The sequence below is a fragment of the Schistocerca piceifrons genome, chromosome 3 (assembly GCF_021461385.2).
Source record: "Schistocerca piceifrons isolate TAMUIC-IGC-003096 chromosome 3, iqSchPice1.1, whole genome shotgun sequence".
Taxonomy (NCBI): Eukaryota; Metazoa; Arthropoda; class Insecta; order Orthoptera; family Acrididae; genus Schistocerca; species Schistocerca piceifrons.
In genome coordinates, this window is record NC_060140.1 from 200,715,411 (window position 1) to 200,742,467 (window position 27,057).

General features: G+C 43.7%; 1 protein-coding gene across 1 annotated transcript in view; it reads left to right on the forward strand.

The window, feature by feature from the left end:
* LOC124790013 (protein Skeletor, isoforms D/E-like) overlaps nucleotides 1–27,057 on the forward strand; it is a 337,997-nt gene that overhangs the window by 300,695 nt on the left and 10,245 nt on the right. The window contains exon 13 of the mRNA XM_047257562.1: nucleotides 12,334–12,561. Coding sequence (XP_047113518.1) covers nucleotides 12,334–12,561 — 228 coding nt within the window. The remainder of the gene's footprint in view (nucleotides 1–12,333; nucleotides 12,562–27,057) is intronic.

Consider the following 27,057-nt stretch of genomic DNA (forward strand, 5'->3'; position numbering starts at 1 on the left):
TTGAAAATGGCTCAAAGAACACATACTGATGACGTTATGAGGGGTAGAATACTAGGGCGACTGGAGGCTGGTCAAACACAGAAGGTCGTAGTACGGCTCCTCCGTGTTCCACAAAGTGTGATCTCAAGATTATGGGAACGATTACAGCAGACAGGAAACGTGTCCAGGTGCTACAGTACGGGATTTCCAGTGTACAACACCACAAGAAGACAGATATCTCACCATCAGTGCCAGCAGACGGCCACAGAGCACCGCAGGTAGCCTTGCTCAGGACCTTACCGCAGTCACTGGAACAGTTGTCTCCAGACACACAGTCTACAGATGACTGGACAGACATGGTTTATTCCCCCAGAGACCTGCAAGGCGCTTTCCACTGACCCCTGGTCACAGGAGAGCCCTTAAAGCCTGGTGTCAAGAACACAGTACATGGTCATTGGAACAGTGGTCCCAGGTTATGTTCACGGACGAGTCCAGGTATAGTCTGAACAGTGATTCTCGCCGGGTTTTCATCTGGCGTGAACCAGGAACCAGATACCAACCCCTTCCTGTCCTTGAAAGGGACCTGTATGGAGGTCGTGGTTTGATGGTGTGGGGTGGGATTGTGATTGATGCACGTACACACCTGCATGTCTTTGACAGGTGTCAGGTGTATCGGGACGTCATTTTGTACCAGTATGTCCGCCTTTTCAGGGGTGCAGTGGGTCCCACGTCCCTCCTGATGGAGATAAGGCACGGCCCCACCGAGCTGCCATCGTGCAGGAGTACCTTGAAACAGAGTGTATCAGGCAAATGGAGTAGCCTGCCTGTTCTCCAGACCTAAACCCCATCGAGCACGTCTGGGATGCTCTCAGTCGACGTATCGCTGCAGGTCTTCAACCCCCTACGGCACTTCAGGATCTCCGACAGGCACTGGTGCAAGAATTGGAGGCTATACCCCAGCAGCTGCTCGACCACCTGATCCAGAGTATGCCAAACAGTTGTGCGGCCTGTGTACGTGTGCATGGTGATCATATCCCATACTGATGTCGGGGTACATGAGCAGGAAACAGTGGCGTTTTGTAACATATGCGTTTCGGGACGGTTTTCTCAATTTTTCACCAATACCGTGGACTTACAGATCTGTGTCGTGTGTGTTCCCTATGTGTCTATGCTATCAGTTTTGTGTAGTGCCACGTTGTGCAGAACCACATTCAGCAATTAATCTAATTTGTGTAGTTTTAAAAATACACAGAATTTTATTGGCCATAAAACTCTGGATCTGAAGAATTACCAATAACTTCCAAAAAGCTTTAACATATTACCCAGCACTTCAACATGTAGAACTCGTAACATTTACGAACCTCACGTCACAAAACAACAAAAACAGTAAAAAATTACCGAAAACTGCTTATGGCCTTCCCTAGTGCACGTTCCTTCATGTGATTCTGATATCTGTTCCAAGATTGGAACACTGACGACGATATCTCACGTGTTCCTAGGTACATTGTCCTCCAAGGGCAACACACTCTTCTACTCATATTTCCACCGCCTCTTTCCTGACCGAATCGCAGACTTCCTTGGTGCACCCCAGCACTTTTTTCTGTTCAGAGACAAACATGTTCTCCTTTGTTGATGCTGGGCTGCGCCACTACAGACTTGTCGGTTTGGGCGAGGCGAACGCTTCTCACATGTTCCGAACAGCGCTGGGAGACGCATCGCTGCGTCTGGCACGCTCACCACTGAAGCCGCAGGCACCAGGCGCCCTCGTTTGAGTGACCCAAGCATATTCTTCATTTTAATCGCTGAGCGGCGAATAATTTTTTTATGTTGCGCTTCTCCATTATTTGGCTGTGGGCGCCTCTGCGCACGGAAGCAATACCAGGCGCTTGGTTTCTTCTGTTGTATTGTTTTCTTTCTTCGTCTTACTCGGCTGGAGAAAGCACCTTTTTTTTGTCTCTCGAGTAGCCGATCTTGCGGAAGGTTTCGCGCATACACTGTACCTTGGTAGGCAGACGTTCCTTGTCAACGACAGCCTTGCGACAACACGACACCAGCTGATAGCCCAAGAAGATTTAATGAGACACTGTTCTTAATCTTGGCGTTGCTGAGAAGGAACCCACAACACTAGAAAGTCTGATCAAGGTAAATCCATATTAGCTCATATGCCTGACCATGAAGAATGTATTCCGCCGGCTGTCGAAGACGCTTCAGCTTACTACACACGGCCATAGCATGTGATACAGCCTGCAATTCCACATGGACGTTATTCACTTCATGTATCTGTTGCATTCTCAACGAATGCAGGACCTTCCTCTTCTCTGTCCAGCAGAGAATGTTTGTCAAAGGTTTGTAGCATAAGCTGCCAAACCCCTTGTCTGTATCTTCGTTCTGGTTTATACTTGAAGTAAAAGTTGGAAAAGATTCAATAACAAATTTCCAAAAATATTTGTTATGCCTTAGTCAGACGCCAGTTTGACACGTCATTGGCCAGCCCTGTCGCTGAGCTATACAGTTCTATGATTCCACCTCTGCATGTTGAGTGGTGTTACCACCTTATCGAGTCAGAAATAGGCCCAACTCCTGGGGACTATCTTTCTCCGTACTTGATGAAACATTCCGCTGTTTTGTTTTTCACTTTTAGTTGAGAAAAAGACATGTTTTAATACCGAAAGACACGTTTGGGTTCATAAGTAAAGTAATTATAAGCGCTGTTACGACATACACTGAAGAGCCTTAGAAACTGGTACACGTGCCACGCAGAAGTGCCGCAACACGATGTGGCATGGATTCGACTAGTGTGAAGTAGTGCTGGAGAGAATTGACACCATTTGAATCCAGCACGGCTGTCCATAAATCCGTAAGAGTACGAGGGGATGAAGATCTCGTCTGAACAGCATGTTGCAAGGCATCCCAGATATGCTCAATAATGTTCATGTCTGGGGAATTTGGTGGCCAGTGGAAGTGTTTAAACTCTGAAGAGTGTTCCTGAAACCACTCTATAGCAATTCTGGAGGCGTGGAATGTCGCATGGTCCTGCTGGAATTGACCAAGGCCCTCGTAATGCACAATGGACATGAATGGATGTGGGTGGTCATACAGGATGCTTACGTACGTGTCACCTGTCAGAGTCGTATCTAGACGTATCAGGTGTCCATATCAGTCCAGCTGCACACACACCACACCAATACAGAGCCTCCTCCAGCTTGAACAGTCCCCTGCTGACACGCAGGGTCCATGGATTCATGAGGTTATCTCGATACCCGCACACGTCCATCCGCTCGATACAATTTGAAACGAGACTCGTCTGTCCAGGCAACATGTTTCCACTCATCAACAGTCCAATGTTGATTTGATGGACCCAGAAGAGGCGTAAAGCTTTGTGTCGTGCAGTCATCAAGGGTACACGAGTATCCCTTCGGCTCCGAAAGCCCATATCGATGATGTTTCGTTGAATGGTTCGCACGCTGACACTTGTTGGTGAGCCACCACTGAAGTCTGCAGCAATATGCGGAAGTATTGCACTTCTGTCACGTTGAACGATTCTCTTCAGTCGTCGTTGATCCTGTTCTTGTAGGATCTTTTTCCGGCCGCACCGATGTCGGAGATTTGATGTTTTACCGGATTCCTGATATTAACGGTACACTCGTGAAATGGTCATATGGGAAAATTCCCACTTCATCGCCACTTCGGAGACGCTGTGTCCCACCGCTCGTGCGCCGACAACAACACCACGTTCAGACTCACTTAAATCTTGATAACCTGCCATTGTAGCATCAGTAACCGATCTAACAACTGCGGCAGACACCCTTGTTATAAAAGCATTGGCAACCGCAGCGCCGTATTCTGGCTGTTTACATATCTTTGTATTTGAATACGCATGTCTATACCAGTTTCTTTGGCGCTTCGGTGTAAAATGAGCTGCTTAAGCTATGTAGCGGTAACTGATTGGGAACTGGCGACGGGTGTCACCTAAGTACACTCCAACCTTTTTTGTGTTAGGGTTTTAAGGGAGGGCAGGGTTGTTGCGGGAACCGTCGACTGACACCAAGTACCGCTGTGTTCGACGGGCTATTTACCGCAATTCAATAAGGACATCTGCGACTAGGTGACAGAGAAAATTTTAAGCGATTTAGTGTGACATTGTTCCGGAAACGCCGAAACTACCTCTGAGAAATGGCACAATATCCCTCTAGCAGCACGCAAACAAACAAATCTAAATTACGTAGCATCTCGAAGAACACACTGTTTCTGGACACGCTAGGCAACGTAATGCCAGCAGACTATACTTGCTGTTTACTGGAACCACAGGCAATCATTTTCAGAAATGCATGAGAATTATGCAGTGAGTAAAATGTCTGTGGCCTAGATCCAAGGCAAGGCAAGTGCTCCCTCATTCTTCTCCCTCCCCCTCCCCATTACGGAAGTCTATTCTTATGTACTACAGCGTAGACATGCTTGCACATACGAGTACACGACGCAAATGACAATAGCAGACATGCACTGAGTATTTTAATAATGCCATTTCAATCATAATCTTTTGAAATTCATATCCTTATATCTTTTCGATGCTCTGAGCACTATAGGACTTAACATCTGAGGTCATCAGTCCCCTAGAACTTAGAACTACTTAAACCTAACTAACCTAAGTACATCACACACATCCATGCCCGAGGCAGGATTCGAACCTGCGACCGTTGCAGTCTCGCGGTTCCGGACTGAAGCGCCTAGAACCGCACCGCCACCGCAGTCGGCATATCTTTTCGAAGCAATCCGTGATGTTCTATACATTGCTACCACCAATAAAAAAACTTGGTGCAGGTTAACTGGTAGGCTTTAAAAAGCTGTCCTTTAGCATACCCAGAGATTGCCGTTTCTGTAGACTCAAATCGAGAAGCACAGATGATTTCAATAACTTTGGGGAACAGGGAGAAAAAGCATCATGCGAGACCAGATCTATGGAGTATATTAGGAAGTGTCTAGACTCAATATTTCTCAAACAGCTATACACTGAGGTGACAAAATTCGTGGAATACCTCCTAATATCGTGCCGGACCTCCTTTTCTTCGGCGTAGTGTCACAACTCCACGTGCCAAGGACTCAACAAGGCGTTGGAATCACCAACAGAAATATTGAGCCATGCTCCCTTTATAGCCGCCTGTAATTGCAAAGGTGTTGCGGGTGCAGAATTTTGTTCATGCACTAACCTTTGGATTATGTCCCATAAATGTTCAATGGTATTCACGTCGGCAATCTGGATTGCCAAACAATTCGTTTTAATTACAATTCGCTTTAATTACAAGAACAATCGTTCTTCAAACCAATGGCGAACAAGTGTGGCCGGCTGACATGATGAAGTGTCATCCATAAAAATTCTATCGTTGTTTGGTAATATGAAGTCCATGAATGGCTGAAAATAGTCTCCAAATAACCGAACATAACCAGGACACAGTCCATCCCGTGTAAACACAGCCAACACCATTATGGAGAAACCACCAGCTTTCACAGTGCCTTGTTGACAACTTCCGCCCATTGGCTTCGTGGAGTCTAAGCCACACTCTAACTCTACCATCAGCTCTTATCAACTGAAATCGAGACTCATCTGGACCAGGTCACGGTTTTCCAGTCGTCTAGGGTCCAACCGATATTGTTACAAAAACAGTAGAGGCACTGCAGGCGATGCCGTGCTGTTAGTAAAGGCACTCGCGTCGGTCGTCTGCTGCCATAGCCCATTAACGCCAAATTTCAAAAATGGCTCTGTGCACTATGGGACTAAACATCTGAGGTCATGAGTCCTCTAGAACTTAGAACTACTTAAACGTAACTAACCCAAGGACATCACACACATCCATGCCCGAGGCAGGATTCGAACCTGCGACTATAGCGGTCGCGCGGCTCCAGACTGAAGCCCCTAGAACCGCTCGGCCACACCGGCCGGCGCTAAATTTCGCCACACTGTCCTAAAGGATACGTTCGTCGTACGTTCCACATTGATTTCTGCGTTAATTTCTCGTGGTGTTGCTAGTCCGTTAGCCCTGACAACTCTACGCAAGCCGCTGCTCACGGTCGTTAAGAGATGCGCATCGGACACTGCGTTGTCTGTGGTGAGAGATAAACCCTGAGTTTTTATATTTTCGGCAGATTCTTGACACTGTGGCTCTCAGAATATTGAATTCCATAACGATTTCCGAAATCGAATGTCCCATCCGTCCAACTACCATTCCGTGAGCCTGTTAATTCCCGTTGGTTGGTTTGTCGGCTGATTGGTTAGAGCGGTGAAAGGGGGGGGGGGGGGGGTGGCAAATAGCGAGGTTACTGGTTCCAGCGGATTACGGAAGGAAGTCGGCCGTGTCCTTTCAAAGGTTCCACACCGGCATTTGCCTGAAGCGATTTAGGGATATCACGGAAAACATAAATCAGATTGGCCGGACGCGGGTTTGAACCGTCGTCTTCTCGAATGGGAATCCATTGTTCTAACCACTGTGCCACATAGCACGGTGGTTAATTCTCGTCGTACGGCCATAATCGCGTCGGAAATCTTTTCACATGAATCACCCGAGTACAAATGATAGCTCCGCCAACGCACTGCATTTTATACCTCGTTTACGCGATACTACCGCCATGCATTCTATATGCATATTGCTATCCCATGGCTTTTGTCACCTCAATGTAATACACACTGGACTCGCATTCGGGAGGACGACAGTTCAATCCCGTCTCCGACCATCCTGATTTAGGTTTTCCGTGATTTTCCTAAATCGTTTCGGGCAAATGCCGGGATGGTTCCTTTGAAAGGGCACGGCCGATTTCCTCCCCATTCCTTCCCTAACCCGAGCTTGCGCTCCGTCTCTAATGCCCTCGTTGTCGACGAGACGTTAAACACTAACCACCACCACCACCACCACCACCTCAATGTAATACTTGCCATGTAGTGAGCTGTTGAGTTGTAATGAATCAGGATTCCATACAGACCTGATTTTGCGCGTTTCTGTTTGATGCATTCGAAAAATCCGGGCAGGCAAAGTCCAGAATGCACACGTGGGGTTATTGCCTTGCCTCCATCCATAAAATTGAAGCTACTGTCCACAAAACATCGCGGATTGAAAAACATAGCTCGTGCAAAACTGATCCTGCCATTTCTCGCACGAGGCGTGCTTAAAGGGCAACAGTTAGATTCCACATTCCTAGATTTGCGGGAAGCGTTTGACACAGAGCTCTCTAGCTCTGAGCAATATGGGACTTAACTGCTGAGGTCATCATTCCCCTAGAACTTAGAACTACTTAAACCTAACTAACCTTAGGACATGACACACATCCATGCCCGAGGCAGGATTCGAACCTGCGACCGTAGCGGTCGCGCGGCTCCAGACTGTAGCGCCTAGAACTGACACAGAGCCCTACTGCAGAGTGTTAATGAAGATCCAAGCATATGGAATATGTTGGTGAAGACTTTTTAAGAAAGTAGCGAGTGTGTATCTGAGACAAAGGAGGGTCCCAGGGAAGTGTTATACGACCGCTCTTGTTTTCTGTGTACCATTGGTTACAATTAAATTGCAGCTAATCACAGAGGTCCATTGTGCGCTGTAATTATGGTAAGGTAGCGAACCTTATAGATAGATATTCTAATGCATTAATGAGGAATCGATTTACTCTGGACAGGAAGTTAGTTCCACTTTTGGCCACCAACGGCAAATCTGGTGCTGGGAATGCAAGAAAGACGTATAAAAATGTTTCCAAAAGCAATGGATTGGGAACAAGACGTGGGCAAAAATGTCAGACAAGTGAGAAAGGCGTAACGTTGATTTTATTATTGCAGATTACATAATTTGTTCAATATGAGAACCGGAGACTTCGATGAGATGCTGCATCCGTGAAACGACGTGATAAACAGTTGCTCGCAACAGCTCCTGTGGACTCTCAACAACGGTTTCCTGTGTACTGACCTTCAGATCAGGAAAGACCCAACGTGTCCCTGGTAAACGTGTTCATTTAGATATTCCCCCAGCCAAAAGTCACATTCTATCAAATCAGGTGATTTTCTAGGCCATGCATCTGGAAAACCTGTGGAAATAACACATTCGTGGTAGGTTGCATTAAGCAGCTCTTTCACTGGGCCTGCGACAAGAAGTGTTGCCCCATTTTTCATGAAAACAGTAGTTTCCACACAGATGCACTCTTCCAAAGCAGGAGTCACATTCTATACAAGGAGGTCTCGATAACGTGCAAACGTCACGGTACCCCTGACGGACCGAGAATAAAGGTGCTTGTGATTCCACACCACACAGTCACATTCGGCGGGTACGATGGCCCTTCGTGTACAACATGCGGTTAACAATAACCCCCAATTCGGCTGTTCTGCGAGTACACTATAGCCTTTCGTGTTAAACGTGCCTCGTCATTCCATAGAATACTGCCCAGCCACGTGTCACCAATTTCGATCCGTGCTAGAAAGCGAAGAACAACTTGAGAACGTTGCTGCCTATCATGAGACCTCAGTTGTTGCAGCGTCTGTATCTTGTACGGGTATCAGAGTAACATAGACGACAAAACTTCCCGTACTGTTGACCATAGAACGGACAATTCTCGTGACACTGCTCGAACAATAGCACTACTTAAGGCATGTGTTGCATGGTCAGTTACAGCAACAGCAACCTCGTCAATGACTTCCACCGGGATAGGAGGCCTTTCTCTTCCAGGTGCCACGCTAATCTCATCCATGTTTTTGAATTTCATTATCATCGTCTTTAAACTATTTAATGACATCGGGCCTCTGCTCAGATCTTTCAGTCGGTGATAATTTCTCAATGCAGCACTGTAACTTAAGCAGTTCACATAAAACATTCACACTAATAGTGCACGTTCTCTCTTTTCGATAGCCGTACTGTTCATTCACGTTATGACTTGTGCGAGGGTAACCCCAAAAGTAAGGTCTCCTATTTTTATAGCTACATAGACCTGTTTATTTCTACAATGATTTACATCAGTTTACAGCTTGAACATTTAGCTATTTTTCAACATAATCACCATTTCTGTCGATGCATTTTTGTAGACGCTGTGGCAGTTTTTGTATGCCCATGTCATACCAGCTCGCCGGCATGCTGTTCAGAAAGTTATGAACCTCTTCTTTCACCTCGTCGTCGGAGCTGAATCGCTTTCCGGCCAAATGTTCTCTCAACTTAGAGAACAGGTGATATTCCCTAGGCGCCAAGTCAGGACTATAGGGTGAGTGAGTGATCATGTTCCATTGAAACAGTTGGAGGAGAGCAACGGTTTGGGGAGCGATGTGTGGGCGAGCGTTGTCATGGAGAATGTATACGCCCTTGCTCAACATTCCTCTTCTCCGGTTCTGAATTGCCCGTTTGAGTTTTTTCAGAGTTTGTCAGCGTTAATTGTGGTCCCAATGGGCATAAAATCGACCAACAATACCCCTTTCCGATCCCAAAAAACCGTTGTCATAACTTAACTGGCAGATTGTGTTTGCATTTCCGCGGCTTTGGTGAAGAAGGATGCCGCCACTGGCGTGATTGTTGCTTGGTCTCCGTTGTGAAGTGGTATGCCCAGGTTTCGTCACCCGCGACATTTGAGTCCAGAAAGTTGTCCTGTTCGGCTGCAGGGTGGTGAAGAAATGCGCGGGTAGCATCAGCTCGTTGCCGCATGGGGTCCTCAGTCAGCAAGCGTAGCACCCATCTTGCGGACACCTTCCGGTAGTTCAATGCTTCCGTTAAAATTCTGTGAGCGGTGCTTCGCGAAACCTCAGGAACCAACGTGCAGAGATCATCCAGGGTGATCCGCCCATCTTCACGCATGCTTTGCTCAACCTTCAACACTGTCTCCTCAGCAATTGACGGTCTCCCGCTCCTTTGTTCGTCATGAATTTCGGTCCGACAAGCTGCAAACTCTCTACACCACTTACGAACATTTTTGACATCCATGCACGACTCACCATACACTTCCGTCAATTGGCGATGGATTTCAATCGGCGCAGTGCCCTTTGCGTTCAAAAAACGGAATAACTGAGCGCAGTTCGCACTTGGCGGTAACATACAACGTGAGCTCCATTCTCGCCACTGCCAAGCCAAGACTGAGTTCTCGAGCGCGGCGTGCGCATGTTTCCACACAGCGCGTGAAGCACTCTTCATAACAGTGTGACCAACTGCCACAAAAACAGAGTTCTGTACTTACAAAAAAAAATAGGAGACCTTCTTACTTTTGGGATCACCCTCGTAAAATGACAGCGTGGATGTCATACCGTCACACAAACAGTGTACAGCGGCAGATTTGGACCTGGTGATCAAAACTGAAACTAATAATTTTTTTTTCAGCGTAAACCAGTTCCGAATTAACGCATTAGCTTTTTATCTACCGAGTTTCGCTTCCAAACGTGATTACGGCCGCACGACGGCAGTTAACAGACTTTGAACACGGAATGCTAGTTGGAGTTAGACGCATGGGACATTCGATTTTTGTGCGAAAAAAAAAAACAAAATACAGGGTTACCTCTCACCACGAACAACGCAGTGTCCAACGGCCAGGATCTCTGTGAGCAGCTGCCCTTTGATTATAACTACCCCATACATTAACGACCTGACGGACAGGGTGAGCTACACCACTGGCCATTAAAATTGATACACCAGGAAGAAATGCAGATGATAAACGGGTATGCATTGGACGAATATATTACACTAGAACTGACATGTGATTACATTTTCACGAAATTTGAGTGCATAGATCCTGAGAAATCAGTACCCAGAACAACCACCTCTGCCCGTAATAACGGCCTTGATAAGCCAGGGCATTGAGTTAAACAGAGCTTGGATGGCGTGTACAGGTACAGCTGCCCATGCAGCTTCAGCACGATACCACAGTTCATCAAGAGTAGTGACTGGCGTATTGTGACGAGCCAGTTGCTCGGCCACCATTGACCAAACGTTTTCACTTGGTGAGAGATCTGGAGAATGTGCTGGCCAGGGCAGCAGTCGAACATTTTCTGTATCCAGAAAGGCCCGTACAAAAAAATGGTTCAAATGGCTCTGAGCACTATGGGACTCAACTGCTGAGGTCATTAGTCCCCTAGAACTTAGAACTAGTTAAACCTAACTAACCGAAGGACATCACAAACATCCATGCCCGAGGCAGGATTCGAACCTGCGACCGTAGCGCCTTTAACCGCACGGCCACTTCCGCCGGCAGGCCCGTACAGGACCTGCAACATGTGGTCGTGCATTATCCTGCTGAAATGTAGGGTTTCGCAGGGATCGAATGAAGGGTAGAGCCACAGGTCGTAACACATCTGAAATGTAGCGTCCACTGTTCAAAGTACCGTCAGTGTGAACAATAGGTGACCGAGACTTGTAACCAATGGCACCCCATACCATCAGGCCGGGTGATACGCCAGTATGGCGATGACGAATACACGCCCCCAATGTGCGATGTCGCCAAACACGGATGCGACCATCATGATGCTGTAAACAGAACCTGGATTCATCCGAAAAAATGACGTTTTGCTATTCGTGCACCCAGTTCGTCGTTGAGTACACCATTGCAGCCGCTCCTGTCTGTGATGCAACGTCAAGGGTAACCGCAGCCATGGCCTCCGAGATGATAGTCCCTGCTGCTGCAAACGTCGTCGAACTGTTCGTGCAGATGGTTGTTGTCTTGCAGACGTCCCCATGTGTTGACTCCGGGATCGAGACGTGGCTACACGATCCGTTACAGCCATGCGGATAAGATGCCTGTCATCTCGACTGCTAGTGATACGAGGCCGTTGGGGTACAGCACGGCGTTCCGTATTACCCTTCTGAGCCCACCGATTCCATATTCTGCTAACAGTCATTGGATCTCGACCAACGCGAGCACCAATGTCGCGAAACGATATACTGCAATCCCGATAGGCTACAATCAATACCTTTATCAAAGTCGGAAACATGATGGTACGTATTCTTCTCCATACACGAGACATAACAACAACGTTTCACCAGGGAACGCCTGTCAACTGCTGTTTGTGTATGAGAAATCGGTAGCAAACTTTCCTCGTGTCAGCATGTTGTAGGTGTCGCCACCGGCGCCAACCTTGAGTGAATGCTCTGAAAAGCTAATCATTTGCATGTCACAGCATTTTCTTCCTGTCGGTTAAATTTCGCGTCTTTAGCACGTCATCTTCGTGGTGTAGCAATTTTAATGGCCAGTAGTGTACATTCTGCACAACTACGCCGACCGGCAATGTCAATTTTCCTGCAAACATTCATGTCTTTATACTGATGTCTACTACCGTACCTGCTGTTCCACAATTACAGTCGGGCTGCTCACTCCTTTAAACCTGCTGCAGGATATGGTACAAGCGATGATGTGCGTTTTCAGGAGGTGCGCATCTTCGCGGGCGTGTCGGTGAACCGGCGGGGTGACGTGGTGCCCACCGGCACAGGCCGGCTGTGCAACTGGACCCCGGACCCCGACCAGCCGCCAGCGGACGAGTTCGCGTCGTTCGGCGCCTACCAGCGCTCCCTGACGCTGCAGTGCGACGAGGGCGAGCCGGGGGTCGTCCAGTGGACGCCGGGACCGGACACGCCCGACACCGTCTACTACCAGGTGAGACCGCCTCAACACATACTGTAACACCTCGATTCAGTTTACAGTGATAAAAGCTGTAGAGAGTGTTGTGGACTGACAAGACAGCCAGTCCACAGTGACGGGTAACCGAAAGGCACGCGCTTAAACTCACGCTGGCTGGCGTGAGGTCTGAAACAGGATACGTAATGAATGCTATAAAGAAAAGTACGTAGCTGCTGGAATACTTAACTTTAATCCACAATTGGTGAATATTGGTCTTGTTACTGTACATGCTTCATTAGATACACAGCAAAGGATAAATGGCGCCTTGCTAGGTCGTAGCAATTGACTTAGCTGAAGGCTATGCTAACTATCGTCTCGGCAATTGAGAGCGTAATTCTCAGTGAACCTTTCCTAGCAACGTCGGCTGTACAACTGGGGCGAGTGCTAGTAAATCTCTCTAGACCTGCCGTGTGGCGGCGCTCGGTCTGCTATCACTGACAGTGGCGACACGCGGGTCCGACGTATACTAGTGGACCGCGGCCGATTTAAAAACCACCTAGCAGGTGTGGTGTCTGGCGGTGACACCACAGAAAGAATAATTTAAAATTAAGAATTGAATTTTAGAGGGGAAAATAGTGTAGAATCAGAGTTCGGTAATTGCAGATCAAAATTATAGTATATCAGCAAGTAGTTTAACGTGTAAGTACAGCAAAGCCACGGAAGCTCCGTCATGGAGAAGGCAGTGACGTTAAACTCTTGTGATGAAAAACCTATAAAAGGCCTGATCGTGATTATTGCCGCCCTTTTTTCCTTTATTGTTTCGTTAAAGGGCGGGGAACCCGTGTCAGTCAGCGAGACAATAGATTGGACTTTATCATGTTAAGATTCACGATAAACTGTTAGAATACTACGGAGATTAAAAGTGATGTAGTGTACGATCTCTGACTGTTGGTAGCAACGGAGTATTAAGAGGATTTTAGGACTTTAGCGCTGGATTGGAACTTTACGGACATATAGACGACAGAAACTCAAATTATCTGCTGATACGAGTGAATTCAGAGGTACCGGTATTCAGATATTAACGTGTGGTCTTTTGAAAGTGTAGTGTGCCGTTAGTTGCGAATCTGGACGTAGAGCGCGTGCATATCGGCATTTGCGGACTATATAGATTCCTCCAGGCTAGGAACCTTTAAAATAGGCCATCATCCATCACCATCTTAATCCTTGAATATAGAGTGAAAGTGAAATACAAGTGTTTTGTACTTATTTCATTTACCTAGTACTAATTAGTGAAGGTTTTACGGAACCAAAGCTATTCAGCAGTAAGTCAGCACCATCTAGCGGAAACCGTAGGCATTAACTAACACGCTAACTGAAATGAACGTTTACATGTTTTACGGACTGCTTAATATGAACTTTTGTGACTCTTTGACGTCCCCACTCCCTCCGAAAGGTGGCGCAGGCTGTCTTAATCATAAAAGAGGAGAGTTTTAGCCGGGCAAATTGCTAAATAAAAGCGATATTTACAAGACTCGCAGTAATAGCAAAACACAAGGTCCGCACCTCATCGGAGAGTCGTCTCTGTCACATCGGGAAGTAAAGCCGGAAAACCTACCGACGATACGTATCTACGAGCAGACGTCGACGTGGAGTACCTAAAAAGGGAACCACAAGAGAGTTGGGGATGCTTCAACACGCACTCACAGTGTGAGGAGGCCAGCGTCTTAATACACAGAGTACGGATGGGAGATATTTAATGTAACTGTTAAAACACTACTGTTAATGATGAGAACACGACAAGTGCCATAACCTGATTCCCCAGAAACTTCGCTCGGTGGAGGAAGAGTAAAAATAAGCGAATACGTGTCGCGTGTTTTCCATAGATACTCAAGAGTTCCTGAGAAAACAACGATCAAAGTTTTCGACCTAATTTTGACGTCATTTAGGGCGCTATAATCTCAGCCAAAATGGTGGCACAGTGGCTAGCGTCACAGCCTCCCACTTTGGTGCCCCGTGTTCGAAATCCGGTTATTGTTTGTATTTATTTCGTTTAACATTTTTCAATAATCTACCCACGTCCGCAAAAGGTTACTATACGAATGTTTCTTATCAAGTTAGTGGATTCAAGGATATTATATTGACTGTAAAATTACAGCTGCGTCTCACAATGTCATACATCTATTACACAATATACACCGAATAGATAAAGAAACTGGTACACCTACCTAATATCGTGTACGACGCCGCGAACACGTGAAGTGCTACAACGCGACGTGGCATTTACTCGATCAATATCTGAAGTAGTGCTGGAGGGAACTGACACCATGAAACCTGCAGGGCTGTCCATAAATCCGTAAGAATACGAGGGGGTAAAGGTATCTTCCGAACAGCACATTGCAAGGTATCCCAGATATGATCAACACTGTTCATGTCTGGGGAATTTGGCGGCCAGAAGAAGTTTTTAAAGTCAGAAGAGTGTTCCTAGAGCCACTCTGCAACAATTCTTGATTTATAGGGTTCGAATTGTCCCGCTCGAATTGCCCAAGTCCGTCGGAATGCACAATGGACACGAATGGATGCAGGTGATCAGACAGGAAGCCTACGTACGTGTCACCTGTCAGAATCATATCTTGACATATCAGGGCTCCCATTTCACTCCAAATGCACAAGCCACACCCTGTTACAGAGCCTCCACCATATTGAACAGTCTCCTGGTGACATGTATGGACCATGGATTCATGAGGTTGTCTCCATACCCGTACGTGTCCATACGCTCTATACAATTTGAAAGGAGACTCTTCGGAGCAGGCAACATGTTTCCAATCATCAACAGACCAATGTCGGTGTTAACGAGCGCAGGCGAGGCGTAGAGCTTTAGTGCAGTCATAAAGGGTACACAACATTTCGTTGAATGTTTCTAACGCTGATACTTGTTAATGGCCCATCCTTAATATATGCAGCAATCTGCGGAACGGCTGCACTTCTGACACGTTGAACGATTCTCTTCAGTGGTCGTTGGTCCCGTTCTTGTAGGATCTTTTTGCGGACGCAGCGATGTTGCAGATTTGATGTTTTACCGGATTCTTGACATTCACGGTATACTCGTAAAATATTTGCACGGAAAAATCCCCACTTCATTGCTATCTCGGAGATGCTGTGTCCCATCGCTTGTGCGCCGACTACAGAGTCCGCCAGAAAAATGTATTCTCTCTTCGTCAGGCTCTATCGAGATATCGATACTATCGTTCGATTTGAGTTACGAATGTGTTGTAGTGTGGTTTTTGGCTCAACATATGTTAGTACTTTCGTCTCCGTATTGAGAAAACAAGATGGCTGGAGTATGCTTGACATTCGAGAAACGAAAGTGCATTGTGAAGTGGTTTTTCAAGTTTGATAAAGCCGTTGAAGCGCAACGTCAGTGGAAGGGGGAGTTTGAAACATAACTACCAAACCACCTAACAATTAAACACATCATTCACAAGTCTGAATTGCGTGGAACAATTTGTGAAATTCACAAAGGAAGATCAGGAAGACAGTGTACAGCTACACGTCCTGCTTCGTCGGCTCTCGTGTTGGAAACGTTTGTTAATTCTCCACAAAAGTCTGCTGCACAACGTGCACGTGAAGTGGGGGTTAACAATACAAGTGTACGAAGAATTCTGAAAGCTGCAAAGTGGAAAGTTTACGTTCCACAATTACTGCACGCGATTAATGATGACGATCTTGATCGCCGTATGCAATTTTGCGAATGGTACCAACAAATGGTACTGATGACGAACAATTTGTGACGAAGGTAGTGTGGAGTGATGAGGCATAATTTAAACTTAATCGAACCGTGAATCGGCATAACAGTGTGTACTGGGCACCGGAAAATCCGCATGTTTATATGGATAAGACGGTCAGTCTACCAGGGGTTCATGTGTGGTGTGGACTATCATCTAGGGGCTTAGTAGGACCCTTATTCTTTGATGCTACTATCGCTAGAGAAATGTTACGTGCATCAATTTTGACAGGTATACGTGTGCTTTGTGTAGCTAATGAAGTCTTTTACGAACAGGACGGGGCGCCAACACACTACCACCTAGCCATATGAGCTTTCCTGAATGACAGTTTTCCGGGACACTGGATTGGACGAAGAGGGCCCATTGAGTTCACGTCCACCAGATCTAACACCTATGGACTTTTACTTGTGGGGAACTGTGAAGGATAACGTCTATCGACGTAAGCCACGTACGCGGTTGAACTTCGCCATCAGATTACAGCGACATCCACTGTAAAATTCGTTGACTGACGTAGTTGCGGCAACCGCTATCGTTCTGTTATGTGTATAGCCGCCAACGGTCAAAATTTTGAACACTTAAAGTAACCATGTGCTAAACGGAAGGTTGTACAACACGTGTGATCAATTATTAAATGTAAAATAAACATATAACTAATACTTTTCGTTCCTTAAAGTGTGTATACATTTTTCTCGCGAGCTCTGTATAACACCGAGTTCAAACTCACTTAACTCTTGATAACCTGCCATCGTGGCAACAGTAACCGATCTAACAACTGCGCCACAGACTTGTTGTCTTATATAAGCGTTGATGACCGCAGAGCGCCGTATTGTGTCTTTTTACATATCTCTTTGTTTGAATACGCATGCCTATACTAGTTTCTTTGTCGCTTCCATGTGAGTGCGTACGGTATTTTCAGAGGTTACGAGCTTTTTTTAAATTCTTATATCAATTCTTACTTAATTTTTACATTTAATTCGTTTGTTTGTTCTTCAGGAAGACTTGGTACCTGTCCTAGATAATAGTGATTGTAGAAACACTCGAAACATAGAAATTCGGAAGACCACGAACATCACGGAAAAGCAGGTTTGCCACACTGACATGAAACTCCCTTCGGGTAGAATGTCGGCACTGCTGAAGATTTCATGCTTTGGCAATAATTACGCGGCAAACCAGGCGCAATGGATCAGTGTTCCGAAAACTGGCACTTGATTATGAATCAAGGTACAGTTCAAGAATTTCAACGAAAACAATTTCAAATAATTTTCTCATTCATTTATTTTTCTTTTTTCTCTTTTTTTTACTCATTCGTCAACACACTAACTAAACGGGTACGGGACACTTACTTCACTATACATAGGAAAACATTCTTGTAGTAATCTTATGCCTACATAGGGTAGATAAATGAACAACAAAAATAACAATAATCGGGTTTCGAACACGGGGTGCAAATGTGAGAAGCCGCGACGCTATACACTAGGCTACCACTTCGGCTGAATTACTTACTCGCTAAAAAGCACATAAGGTACCTCGAAAACTGTGGCCGTCGTTTTCTCTAAAATTGTAGAATATCTATAGATTAGCCGAGACATGTGTTCGCTGATTTTGACGCCAACTCCACTGAGCGAAGTTTCTGGGAAATTCGGTTGTAGCACTTGCCATGTTCTCGTCGTGGGTATATCTTCACTGCGTGTTAACAATGGTGATGTTAGTCGTGACGGTGCCACTACAGCAGAGCTACTAAACACGGCTTTCTGGAATTCCTTCACCGAATAAGACGAAGTAAATATTTCAGAATTCGAATCAAGAACAATTGCCATCATGAGTAACTTCGAAGTATGTATCCCTGGTGTAGTTAAGCAACTTAAATCACCTAATAAACGCAATTCCTCGATCCACATTGTATACCCGTCAGGTGTCTTTCAGAGTATGCTGATACGATAGCTCCAGACATAGCAATCATATACAACAGTTCGCTCATCGAAAAATCCATACCTAAAGATTGGAAAGTAGCAGAAGTCACGCCAGTGCCCAAGGAAGGAAATAGGAGTGATCCACTGAATTACAGACCCATATCGCTAACGTCGATTTGCAACAATACATTATCTCCGAATATTATGAATTACCTCGAAGAAACCGGTTTATTGGCTAATCGCCAACACGAATTCAGAAAATATCGTTCTTGCGAAACACAACTAACTCTTGATTCTCACGAAGTAGTAAGTGCTATCCACAGGGGATGTCGAATTGTTACCGTATGTTTAGATTTACAGAAGGCTTCCGATACTATTCGTCACAAGCGACTTCTAATCAAATTGCGTGCCTATGGAACATCGACTAAGTTGTGCGACTGGATTTGTAATTCCCTGACATAGAGGTGACATTCGTTGTAACTAACGAAAAGTCATCGAGTAAAACAGAAGTAATATCTGGCGGTCCCCAAGGAAGTGTTATAGGCCCTCTGTTGTTCGTGATCTATGAGACAATCTGAGCGACCCTCTTACATTTTTTGCAGATAATTGTTTCATTTACCGTCTGGTAACGTCATCAGATGATCAAGACCAATTGCAAAATGGTTTAGACAAGATATCTGTATGGTCAGAAAGCGGCAACTGACTCTAAATAATGAAAAGTGTGAAGTCATCCACATTAGTACTGAGAGGAATCCGACAAATTTCGGTTACACGATAAATCAGACTAATCTAAAGGCTTTAAATTCAACTGAATACTTAGCGATTACAGTTACAAATAGCTTAAACTGGAACGATCACATATATTATGTTGTTAGGAAAGCAAACCAAAGACTGTGATTTATTGGTAGAACACTTAGAAAATGCAACAGATCTACTAGACTGCCTACACTACACTTGCTCGTCCTCTGGAGAGTATTATCGTTCGGTGTGGGATCCGCAACAGATAAGATTGACGGAGGACATCGAAAAAGTTCAAAGAAAGGCAGCTCGTTTTGTATTATCGTAAAAGAAGAGAGTGCCACGGATATGATAAGCTAATTGGGGAGACAATCATTAAAACAAAGGCGGGTTTCGTTCGGCTGGATCTTCTTATGAAATGACAATCGCTAACTTTCTCCTCAGAGAGTGAAAAATGTTTGCTAGAGAACACCTACATAGAGAGAAACGATCATCGTAAGAAAATAATAGAAGTCTCGCAAGGAGAGATTCAAGTGTTCATTTTCCCCGCACGCTGTTCGAGAGTGGAACGGTAAAAAAGTAGCTGGAAGGTGGTTCAGTGAACCCTTTACCAGGCAATTAATTGTGTACCGCAGAGTAATCATGTAGATTCAGAAGTATCCGTTAAGCAAACGAGACGGCCATTCTGAAACTAAAGCTTCCTTTTCTTGTGGTGATTCGAAGTGACTGAGCCGCATTATGTTCACTGTAGTAGCTTCGACCATTGATACTAACAGAAGGAGCACGACGTCACTTTCTTGACTTCAGCATCCCTATAGCGGGAGAAGATAGAGTCACTTTGGCTTGCTATGAAGTGATGTGAAAATGACGTGTCACTCGATGCGACCACGAAACTCAACAGCAGTTGACAAATGAAGAACTTAGGAGACTCCATATTTAATTTCGTTTTTTTCGTATAATAATGATTACGGCCCGGATTTTTAACTTTTTGCAAGATAGATTTTAGCCTTTTATTTTCTTGTAATAGCCCTTTTAGGGTTTAAACAAACTATTTTAACTTTTTTAGTTTTGTGACGAAAAATATCATGAAAACTAATATTTACATAGAAAATTTTATTATGTTTTTCACACAGCTATTCTACTTGTAGATGGAAAATAAACAGTCGACTAGTCCAATGAATACTGACTTTTTGTAAATTCTTTATTAGACAAAATCGCATGTTGGAAAATAGATAAATGGGTTCGACCGTTTCCAGGCATCTTCTGATCTGAAAGATATTGGAATGGAGGGTTACAAGACAGGAATTGTATTCAACATTAATAGATTTTCAAAAGATTTTAACAAGGTTATTGAACAGTACATACCAGAGAGTAAAAAGCTGTCTCTCAGATAAAAGGAGACTTTTGTCAGTTGGCTGTCAACAACGCACGGGAGTGTCAATTCTAAAGTACATGCATCAGCTGTCATACAATAAAAAGACGTAAAATACAGTATAACAATCATAATATATGTCTATGCGTGCCATATATGACAAGATAATAGCGTTAAAGTTACATAGAACATGACACTACAGGCATAGCTGTGAACTCGTGCTTGTAACATGGATACATAATAAGTATAGGTACGCACTGTTCTCCCGCATTCAAAGTGACACAGGAAACAGCAATTATGTATGGTGACAGCGGCAGTCATAGATTCCATGAGCTGATTGTAAGCAGTGACCGATGCGAAGTGCTGAGACCCATAGGTGAAGAATGCGACAGAAGATGGCAGCACATTACATTACAGTTTCAAGTAGCGTTATAACTAATACACAACAGTTAAGTTATAAAATGAAACGAAAAAAAGTTTCAGTTCACAGTTGATGCAATGAAATACTAGAGTAAAATAGACAAGATGCACAAATATAAACTCTAAGCTGCACAGGAAGAAGTTTTGCAGTTGGCGTACTAATTTTATCAAAATGAAAGGAGTAATAGTATGTTATTTTATACAGATCTACTAGCTATAGCCGGCGAACTTCGTTCCGCCTCTAAAAATATTTATATGTCATAGCTGACCCGGCAAACGTTGTTTTGCCATATAAACTATCTCTAGCCTACAAAAATAATGTATACGAGTCACACAATGTTTACGTGTAACACAATAGCCGTTGTTCGCGGGAGCTCGTGACACAAACAATAATAATGGCCGTGGGTCTAGTGCAGCAGGGGATACAACCCGTCGGCTTTGAACAATGACGTCACAAGTCGCCAGAGAGCATGTATTACAAAGATGAAAGAGCTGAGGAGAATGTTGAGAAACAAAGGAATGCGAGAGAGATAAACTTTATTTCACATATGTGAGGGCCAGTAGTATTTTCACGTTAACGATATCGCGTGTTTGTATCTTAGTATTTCTCCGCAAAATACAATGGAAAGAAATGAATGAAATTACTAGCAAAGAATACATCACGTTACATGTATGTCAGTTGTATCTCGAAAGTCTTTCGAACTGTATTGCTTAAGTGCAGTACGGGATACAAGTTCAGCGTAGTCGATTTCTTAGTTTCAACTAGCATTGCTGTCCTGTTGTTCACTTGAACTATGTATCCCCTGCCTCACTAAACCGCAAATGAAACACCCGATACAAATTAAAAACTCATTCGAAGTGTGTTGCTTAAGTACAGTCCGGAATACGAGTTTGTCGTAAGGCGATTTCTTCGTTTTCACTAGCATTACTGTCCTGTTCTTCACCTGAACGATGTATCCTCCGCTTCAGTAAACCCTAAGTGGAACACAGGATACAAATTGTAGATGTGCTGATTATTTCGTCTCCGCTATTACTAACAGTCACTTGTTGAAAGGGAACTACACATTGATCTTGTCAAAAGCCGAGAAGCGATTCTTCTTAGTGTTGTAGCTCCCTTCAGTAGCTGATAAGTGTTTTTTGGCTTTTTAAAAAAAAATCTCACGAGATAGAATAAACTGATCCTAAGATACAGATGCTTCAGTAGCTGATAAGTGTTTTTGGCTTTTTTTTAAAAAAAATCTCACGAGATAGAATAAACTGATCCTACTTCATTAAGCAATCAATAAAAAAACTAAACTAAAACATAACAGCAAAAGCGAAAATGGTAAACTGAAAATAGAATAGATTACGAAGTCTTTTGCTGTTATGTGAGATTTTTTTTTTAAAGCCAAATAACACTTATCAGCTACTGAAGCATATTGGTGGAATAAGAAAGTGAAATATGGCAAAATAGTGAAATATAGATAAATGATCGCTTTTAGATTCACATTCAATTATTTTAATGATAGCGCTTATTAGAACACAGAACTGCTTTATTATCTATGCCTCGAAGTGAAGACATTACTATCTATGACTAAGGAATGACGTCATTGTTCAAAGCCGACGTGTTGTATCCCCTGCTTCACTAGACCCGAAAACTGTGTTGGGAGTGAGAAAAGGCTTAGGGGGAAGTCCGCAGTATCGGCCACTATTAGTTCTAGCGTTTCTCCGGTAGATCGCGCGGATTTAACAATTGCAGCCGATACACGGCTCGTCCATGAGCATACAAACATTGCGGCAATTTCGTATCGAAAAGTGTTCGCCAGCATAATGAATAAGGCCAAGTGCACACGCATCGATTTTTATAGTACGTAAAAATATGGTACTTCTTTTAGAGGAACGAAGGAAAGCGTAGGAACTTCTTTGTTCCACTAAAAGAATTTGATCGTACGACATATTTCGGTACGATAAAAATCGATGCGTGTGCGCTAGGCCTAAATGTCGATTTGGCGAATGACACATGCTGCCTAGTTAAACTTATCGGTCTAGTTACGTCGATTCAAAGAGGGATATTAGAGTCGTTGCTTTTGGTACGTTTCTTCAATTACCTGTCTATCGAATAGTGAAAGACTATCAGCGGTAGACACCTGGCGGGGATAACTGATCAAGTGATAATTGATCAGCTATCGACCGGGGTTGAAAATTATTAAATTACTTAAATCACTATTGAAAAAAAGGGGTTGGTGGTAGAAGAGTTAAAATGTAGGGTTATGTGTATTTTGTAATACCACATCATAAAAAAATAAATATAAAAAGTCCTGTCCAAGAAATAAGAAAAAAAATTTTGGGGTGGACCACCCTTATCACTTAGGGGTATGAAAAACAGATTACGACTGATTCTCAGACGTAGCGAACATACATGTAAAATTTCATCACAATCGATAGAGCCGTTGATCAAGCGATAATTGATCAGTTATCGACTGGGGTTGAAAATTATTAAATTTCTAAAATCGCTATTAAAAATAGCGGTTGGTGGTACAAGGGTGAAAATTTAGGGTTGCTTGTATTTTTTAATGCCACATCATAAAAAACAAAAATAGTTCTGTCCAAAAAATAAGAAAAAATATTTTGGGGTTGACCACCCTTATCACTTAGGAGTATGAAAAATAGATTACAACCGATTCTCAGACCAACCGAATATACAGGTAAAATTTCATCAGAAGCGATAGAGCCGTTTCGGAGGGATATGGCAACTAACACTGTGACACGAGAATTTTGTATATAAGGATATAACACGCATTTGATATGTGTACAGATAAAAGAAAGCCAATTGGGTTGGATTGTTTTGGGGGAAGAGACCAATCATCGAGGTCATTGGTCTCATCGGATTAGGAAAGGACGGGGAAGGAAGTCGACAGTTCCCTTTCAAAGGAATTTGCCTGGACCGATTCAGGAATATCACGGAAAACCTAAATCAGGATGGCCGGACACGGGATTGAACCCACGTCCTCCCGAATGCGACTCCAGTAGAAAGCCCATTAACATGGGCTGGCTTAAAATTATACAAAATATAAACACGACCAATATACCACGAAGAGTGTACGTCAATGTACTGGGTGATCAAGAAGTCAGTATAAATTTGAAAACTTAATAAACCACGGAATAATGTAGATAGAGAGCTAAAAATTGACACACATGCTTGGAATGACATGGGGTTTTGTTAGAATAAAAAAAAAAAAAAAAGTATTGCTAGACGCGTGAAAGATCTCTTGCGCGCGTCGTTTGGTGATGATCGTCTGCTCAGCCGCCACTTTCGTCATGATTGGCCTCACAGGTCCCCAGACCTCAGTCCGTGCGATTATTGGCTTTGGGGTTACTTGAAGTCGCAAGTGTATCTCTAGGGATGCTGAAAGACAACATCCGACGCCAATGCCTCACCACAACTCCGGACATGCTTTACAGTGCTGTTCACATTATTCCTCGACTACAGCTATTGTTGAGGAATGATGGTGGGCATATTGAGCATTTCCTGTAAAGAACATCATCTTTGCTTTGTCTTACTTTGTTATGCTAATTATTGCTATTTTGATCAGATGAAGCGGTTTGTATTTTTTGGTTCTAATAAAACCCCATGTCATTCCAAGCATGTGTGTCAATTCGTACCTCTCTATCTACATTATTCCGTGATTTATTCAGTTTTCAAATTTATACTGACTTTTTGATCACCCGGTACATCGTAATGATGTCACACACATAGCGTGAGAGACTGGCTTACAGAGTTATTGCGGCAAACAAAATCTACGCAAATACACATCTAACAGTCAACCTTAGTATTCTTTAGAGAATATGCAAAGTTTACCTGGATGTATACATCATCTGCACAACAAAACAGAACCGCGCGTCTAGGTGATAAGTTATCGATGTCTAGGTTACTTCAAACGTCCAATCGCTGTGTGCTATCCAAGCCGTAAACACAACATCGCCCTACAAAACCAATCACTGACGACAAATAATATGGGCCACTCGTACAACCCAACAGCGCTCCACGTCTATGTGCCTAAGTTAATGCATACTTTCAGTCATTGTGTACAACACGGGCAGAAACATAGTTAAAACAGTGCGCAATATCATAACAGTCAACATAAAAGGACACTTTTATGTTATAAAAGGAATGCCTAAGTTTTATAAATGGCTATAGAAGTGTACAAAACGTAGAACGGAGTCTACGTGGCAGAGGCCAATGACATATATTTAAAGATACAATAATAGTCGGAATAAGCAGATAAAAATGTATTATTGCCCTACAACTCAATAATTGACGGCAAATAACAGCAGATCACAATCGTTAAGTATGTAATACGTAATGGAGGTCCTAAATTGGATAAATACTTTTATAACTATACGATACGTAGACTTAAGTTTACGTGGCAGAGGTCAATGACTTAAATAAAAGGTACAATAACAGCAATACATATAGTTACAAACGCAATGTTGACCTATTGATCAATCACTGACGGCCAATTAACTATCCCTTCATATCGGCACTCGAAAAAATGCATTAACAATTGAGATATTTACCTGTGCAACAATTATTTTCTCTTTTTATAATATTTAAATGAAGAGTCTTTTACTCAAAAGCTATTTTCATGTGTCACTCGCATAAAAACTCAGACTTGAGATTTGTACCTACGTCTGACCACAATAGGTAGCCTAATGCTACAACTACTAAGAAATTTTATATTACATTTTGGTATTGCAGTACACACTTACCCACATTTCCAAGTTTTTGTGAAGTGAAACTTCTCCTGTTGTCTCTCAGTTCTTCTTTTTTTGGACGCTGGGAAATTTCTCTCTTCACCACATGAGGTCAATGGTGCATAATTCAACGACGCAATTGCTCGTGGCCCCCCGATGCAGTCCACCTTCAAAATTCTCCCCGTGATTGATGTAGGACATTTTCTTCATATCTGGGAGTCCTCAGAAGAATATTGCTTAATTTAGTGACACAGTGAACCAGGTATTTTCTCCAGATACATCTGCGCCTCGGAGACGGACGTTTACAGCATCTTTCAGTGGCAGAGATACAGGTTGTAGGCAGTGAATTGTAACAGACAGATATTGGAAATGAACTCTTAAAAATGCCAAGGATGTAACATCCTTGTTGTTCTTAAGGGCCATCTTGCCTTTTCCATTAAAAGATGATTTACTAGAATCGAATGTGTCTACTACATCTTTGACATTTTGGTGGCATTCGACGTAATTTAAAGCTGCCAAGAGGCAGGTGCTCAACGAATGGTTTCAGGTGGAAGGGGAATGTTTAGCGCTATTTGCTTAAAGGATTGGATGCGGGTAGGAGCTTTGAGAAGTACTTTCTTAATAGAGGAACTGATAATGTTAACCTTAGGAAAATTATTTCTGACTTCTCTGCTAGACACCATAGGCCACATCAAGGCAGGATCATAGTAGGGTAGAATTCTTTCAGTGTTGCTCCCGCTTTTAACATATTGGCAGCAGCACTGCTTTCGCTAACAGCAAAAATTTCTCGCTCTTGTTTTCTCCTGGCCATAGGATGCGCATGGCATACCTGACAGTTCGGACTACAGTACTGTGATTCGTTGTCTCCTAATCTTTTCACAGTAGTAGGCGGGGTTTTCCTGGTGCACTCGAATCTAACTTTCCCACTACGACATTAGCTACAAATCTGCCATAAATGTCAGTGGTCTCATCGACTGGAAGCCAAGTATAGTGGTCACCGACGTCTGTTTTCTGTATCCGCAACAGCCTTTCCATACACCTGTTTCAAATATTTCTTCTGCAATGTCTGCTCATCTGGTATATTGCGTCCGGTGACACTCTCCAGGAAACCCTTAAAAGTAGGGTTTCTTAGCACGATCCATGGCACATTGGCCGACTCTACAGCTTCATACCCAATAAACCCAATAAACACAAAGATGTTAGTTCAAGTTTGCATGGTTTTTCGAGACAAAGGTGTGTGGTGTACTACGTTCCGAGGAAATCTCACAGTTTAGCTCTGATATAAGCAATGCAAAGTGATGACAGTATGCGTGAAAAACATGTGCCTGTAAAAAAAAAAAGTGACTTTCTGTACGCACACTAAGGGAGAATGGAGACGTGTGAACATCTATGCAACAAGCATAGTGTTGGGCGCAAAACACGCACATGGCCCCTTTAAATGTCCTAGTTTTTAAACGTCTTCGCATTAAATTACCATGTCATTTACAAAATGAACACCACTAAAAAAGAAGTAATGGAAAGTATTTATGAAGGAGCTTAAAACAAACATATCATTGGAAATTTTGAAAGGACATTG